This window comes from Ailuropoda melanoleuca, chromosome 6, assembly GCF_002007445.2.
Source record: "Ailuropoda melanoleuca isolate Jingjing chromosome 6, ASM200744v2, whole genome shotgun sequence".
Classification (NCBI taxonomy): domain Eukaryota; kingdom Metazoa; phylum Chordata; class Mammalia; order Carnivora; family Ursidae; genus Ailuropoda; species Ailuropoda melanoleuca.
This window is the reverse complement of record NC_048223.1, coordinates 29894464-29900463: the sequence shown is the minus strand read 5'-3', so window position 1 is coordinate 29900463 and position 6000 is coordinate 29894464. Positions and strand designations below refer to the sequence as shown.

At 39.5% G+C, this 6000-nt stretch overlaps 1 protein-coding gene across 1 annotated transcript in view; it reads right to left on the bottom strand.

Annotated features, from left to right (window-relative positions):
• Positions 1-2764: 2764 nt before the first annotated feature.
• The window catches only part of LOC117802615 (protein enabled homolog), a 516348-nt gene continuing 513112 nt past the window's right edge, over positions 2765-6000 (bottom strand). The window contains exons 5-6 of the mRNA XM_034661831.1: positions 2910-3083; positions 2765-2788 (exon numbers count right to left, since the gene is read on the bottom strand). Of these exons, the coding sequence (XP_034517722.1) occupies positions 2765-2788; positions 2910-3083 (198 nt within the window). The remainder of the gene's footprint in view (positions 2789-2909; positions 3084-6000) is intronic.

Below are 6000 nucleotides of genomic sequence, written 5' to 3'. Positions count from 1 at the left end.
GGACTTTTTTTTTTTTTTTTTAAGGTTTTATTTATTTGAGGGGCAGAGGGAGAAGCAGACTCCTCGTCCAGCAGGGAGCCTGACACGGGACTCGATCCCAGGACTCCAGGATCATGACCTGAGATAAAGGCAGATGCTTAACAGACTGGGCCACCCAGGTGCTTCTCAGTTTCTGGATTTTAAAGCACAAAAAGTAGCTAGATATCCTGCAATGATCCCAGTGGTTTCTAAGATGGGGCCATACTTATTCTTCATTTATCCCCCCAGAACTAAAATGGAGTGTTTTATACATACAAGTACTTGTCTGAAGAGTAACATGTACATTTAAACTAAATGATCCCAAAGAGTTCTATCAGGGGTATAATCACTGTCCTCACCATGTAAATAAAGACACGGGACTCAGTGGCGAGGAACAATATGATACAGTGGATGAGAATACTGGTTGGAGGCTAAACAGCCAACGTTTGACTCTCAGGTCCCACTATTTGCTGTGTAACTCTGGGCGAGATTCTCAATTTTTCTGAGCTTCACTTCACTAATCTTTGAAATGATGATAATAATAGTAGCTACCACCTAGGGCTATTTTGAACATATATACCTATATAATACCTATAAAGGTGCTCAGTACAGAGCTTAGAAAATATTCAGTGCTCAATAAATATCAGCTACCTTTACATGACCTTGAGGCCAATAAGAATATGATTTGAAATATTTCATTAAATTATAATTTGTCATAATTTGGCTTGACAAATAATGACTGAAGGGAAAAGATAATGAGACGTTTTAAATATGGAACTGGTTACTGAAGGAAATTTTATTGCCAAACACATGCAACTTGTTTTTTATTATGAAAACAAGTTGCATATATTTTGAACATCAAATGGATCAAAGATGTACAAGAAAAAGTTCATCTTCCTCTTACTGCAGAACTTCAGTTGCATTCTACAGAAGTAACCACATAGATATATGCATGCATGTACATTTGTGTGTGTGTGTGTGTGTGTGTACAAAATCTCCTACTTTGACTCCCAGATTTCCGTCTTGTTCCTCTACCAGGATTTTTTCACCCTGCAGCCTGAGTGAATCCTAAAACAATTAAATCATGTCATATAAATTCCCTTGCTTAAAATACTCCAATGGCCCATTGTATTTAAATAAAATACAAACTCCTTACTCTGGATTACAAAGTACTACATATTCTGGTCCCTCCCTTTCTTTCTAACCTTATCTCCCTCTGTTCTCTTTCGACTAAGCTCCAGACACACTGGCTTTCCCTCTGTGTATATGATGAACATCCAGGCTCATTCCCACCTCAGGACCTTCACACTGTCTCCTCTACCTGGAACGCTCTGGATCTTGAACCACACGTTGTTATGTCTCTCTTTTATTCAGATCTCAGATAAAACCTGTCCTCCCAATTCAGGACATGGATGACTATATGACTCAAGTAGCCACTCAGTGATTCTTTATCATTTCAACCATTTTGAGTCTGTGTATCATCTAACACTACTCTACATTTTTATTTGTTTGCTTCTTTTTATTTATTCATATGTTTAGTTAGCTAATTGCTAGCTTCTCTGTTTCCTAGAATGGAAACTCCACGACAGCAAGATGCAGTCTTGTTCACTCCTGGACCTCTTTGCCTAGAAGGATGCTGAAAAATAATATGTGTCTAATAATGTTTCATACATTTTTGTTGAAATAATGAGGGCTATTTAGGTTCCTTTTCCAAGTAATTTTAAAAATGTGGCTACATTGTCCTAGCGCATACATCCTTGTACATGTCCAATCAAGGGCCAAAAGTTTAATTATTGAGTCAAAGGTATATGCAATTTACATTTTGATCGTTATTTTCAAAGCACCTTTTAACAGTTATGCCAATTTACATTTTGAGTGGATTCCTTGACTCTTCTAAGTGACTTTATGACATGATATTTGAGATACATTCTCTCAATTTAGAAGCTCAGAACACTTTATAATTTCATAACTTTGAAATGCAAACAGCTTAGCCCAGGTGCAGACATCCACAGTGGACCTTTGGAATGGCTGGAGAACCCGCATTTATAGTTACTGACAATTAGACGAGTTACTATGAGAAACATGCATGACTCCCTTTCAAAGGTCTCTCACTACCCAAGAGTCTTACGTCTGAATTTTTAGCAGTAAACAGAGGTTTACTAATCAACATGCATCATAATCTTTTCCAAGTGTACAAGTATAGTTTACGATAACAATCTTAGTTTATGAGGATTGGATGGAGACACAGAAAACCATAATGGCAGAAACAGTTACGGTATTCTAAAAGGTTCTCAAATTCCATGAGTTTATTTCTCCCTACCAAAGACTTGTTTGTCTTGCCCTTTGAGTCATCTATGCCAACAAGCTCAGATTCTTTGTAGTAGTAACTGGCAAATACCCTACTGCTGAATGTATACCTCTATATTCATATTTGTTTAAACTATATCAAGAAAGCCATTGACAGCAGTGGGGACATAGAGACGCCATTGCCTCTCCGTGCCATTTTGAAAAACACTCTGTCCCAGTGCAAAAACAACCAACTAAAGTCATAAGCAACAGCCAGAAGGAAGCCAGAAAACAAAACCATAGGCATACAGACATTCAGCCTCCACATGAATGCCATTCCAAAAATTCGACCAACCTATTTCACCCAGAAATATCTTTAAATGAAACATCAATTTTCAGCAAAGATCATCCAAGCATAGGTCATTTAAGCGCCTAAGATGTTCTCTATCGCTCATCTCTTTTACTCAACAGCAGCATATTCTCGCTTTAGAAAAGTTATGACACTGGAAAAACTGCCCAGTGAATTGAGAGATACCAACTCTGGGTTCAGAATGTACCTGCATAAGGAATTCAATGTACTGAAGACAGAAAAATGGGGTACTTACAGTAGGATGTCCAGTACAGTAGGTGTAGCTGGCATGGGACTGATAATGTAAGCTTGCTCTTGGAAAGGAGTACGTGTTCCAGGCTGGTTGGCTGCTGTTCCACTGAGAGCTGAAGCCAGGGCTCATGGTCACTCGTGACTTACTAGTCTGATAGGCTCTCACTGTGGAGCTAGACTATCAAGAAGAAAGAAATGCAATGTAAAGACAGCTCTGCGTAAAACCCGAGTCAGCTATATACAGCAGCAGGAGCTCTCTCGTAGGACCGTGACACAGGTCTCAGCTGGTGAAGGCAAATGGCTGATTCCTTAAGAGGAGGCATTAAATATTGTTCTGCCTAGGATAAAAGTATTTTCTCACTGTTAGAATTTTAACCGGATCAAAAAGCACAAAGGCTCATTGAAATGGATCTTACTGAAAACAGTTTTTTGTTTTGTTTTTTGTTTTTTTTCCAGTTGCAACATGCAACTCCATCCTTCAGAAATGAGATATGTTTTAGTGGTGACAGCAGTTGTGATACTGTCGATTACATAAATGTTCTTTCATCACAGCGCTCACCTTAGAAATTCACCGTCAGCCTCCTCCGAATGCAGTAAACGAAAATCTTAGTTTTACGAGGATTGGACTGAATGAAGCACAGATTAGTTCCCGACTCTAAAGGGTCTTCAAATTCCACGAATCTATTGCTCTCCTATGGGAGGCATCAGCAGAAATCTGGACATATTCCAACATGTCACCATTCCACTACCTAAAGGCAGCAAAGTGATGAAGGATTTGAAATTGTCATTTACCCCCAACCAGCCATACCAGTGTCATTAAAAATAGAGAAAGAGGAAAACATCTATTAACTTCCCAAATGTTAAATATATGTGGATGTTCATAATTGTTTATAGGGTAGAATGAACTGAAAACAAAACTCACTTGTATCTTCTGTCTTTCTTTGAGCTCAGATGGCCATGGCATATAAGGCATATAATAGTTTCTTTTCAGAGAACACTTTCTATCATCAAATTGCAATAGCTACTTACCCAAGTACTACAGTAACTTCCACAATAAATTCTATTTATAAATCCATGGGCACATGCCAACTCAATCACTGGGAAAATGTGCTAATCTCATTGCCATTATATTCAGGAAACCTAGTGGGAAGAAACTTCTATCTGAGATTGTTTCCCATTAGGCCGGATTTTGATACCATTAGATACTTAGAGGAATGACTTTTCTGAAGACAAGTTTGGGCATCATGGAGTAACTGAAAGAAAGCAAGGGCCTCAGCCCCTGGAAGGTACTAGGCAGGGCTACTTCTCTCACAACAGCCTCAAGATATTTGGAAAGGGGGGGGCGCCTGGGTGGCACAGCGGTCAGCTCAGGGCGTGATCCCGGTGTTCTGGGATTGAGCCCCACATCAGGCTCCTCTGCTACGAGCCTGCTTCTTCCTCTCCCACTCCCCCTGCTGTGTTCCCTCTCTCGCTGGCTGTCTCTATCTCTGTCAAGTAAATAAATAAAATCTTTAAAAAAAAAAAAAAGATATTTGGAAAGGGAAAAGAAAATTTCAACCAGTGGCACGCTGGTAAACAATTTAAAATATTTAAACCCCAAACTAGAGAACACAGCCTTGTTGAGGTAGACAAGTTAGGTGTTTTTTGGTATTTTTTTGTTTTTGTTTTTTTGTTTTTTACTATCTGTCTCTACTCTCACCCTCACCCTAACTAACCATGTGTACTCTCCAAGTATTCAATAGTTCAATGAGATGTGCAGGTATAGCAATGCAAAGGTATACATTGCTTCATACCTCCCTAGGACAAACCTGTGTTGGAGAAGCAATAGTGGACTTCTATAAAATTAGAATTTTTGTGGGGCATCTGGGTGGCTCAGTCAGTTAAGTGACTGCCTTCGGCTCAGGTCATGATCCTGGGGTCCTGGGATAGAGCCCCCCCATCAGGCTCCCTGCTTGGTGGGGGAGTCTCCTTCTTCCTCTGCCCCTCCCCTGCTCGTGCTTATTCTCTCTCTCCCTCTCTCAAATAAATAAATAAAATCCAAAAAAAAAAAATTAGGATTTTTGTGCATGATCCTAAGTATGGAAGCTCTGTATTTATATTAAAAAACATGTTATATGTATGATACATACTATCACTTCAAAGACTAAATGAGTCCGCCCACAAAACTACCACTGGGCCTGAAAGTATCTTGGTTATCTGCTCTGAATCTATGGTCACTAACATTAATCACTCACTCACTAGCTCAGTAAAGTCTATGGGTAGCTCCTTCAAGAATAAATGTGGTTAGTTCCTGTATCTGTTTGTACATTTAGATCAGCTCCGGGACCTTAAAATTCTTGGAAATTGTGCATGCACAAGTAAGTTTGTAAATACCCTCATCTCTTCGTTTAATTACGTTTCCACATAGCACCAGTCTCTCCTTGATTTTATTCATGGTGGTCTTCCTCCTGCAAATTCTTTTCAGTCCCTCCTTTACAAAACTCACATTCAAGTTACACTTCGTACTTCGTCCCATTCCCCCATTCCCAATGCCTCTAGCTTCCTGCCCTTGCCTTCCTACTCTCACACAGCCCTCCCAGTGTGGCTCAAACACTTCAGCCTGGGATTGCGCTGTTTTGTATTGTTCCTGCTATATGTAAATTTCAGCTCTCTGACCTGGCTGAGAGTCTAATGAGGTCACGATGGAGTATTGCCTTTTTCCCAGCTCAAGGAGTCTTTATCTTCCTTGTCCTCAGAAGGCTCTGAAAGTGTTTATCTCCTTATCACTGCAATCATCTTTCCCTCTGACTCCTTGACCTTTCTGACTGCACCTTCCGGTCTCACCTGCTTCCTTATCTTTCTATTTGCTCTCCCCAAATGAGGTCTTTTGCCAGGGCTTAATTTTCAGTTCTGTTGTATTCATTCTTTTAACTTTCCTCCTTTGTGATCTTATTCATGATCAAAGCTTTAAGTATTACTTCTAAGAAGATGACTCTCAGCTGTAATTTAACAGTATGTACTCTCTCCTAAATTCCAGTCCCAAATCTTAAAATATCTGCTGGATATGGATGTATAATATCAATCACCACAAATGGAAACAAAGTTTAATTTACTGG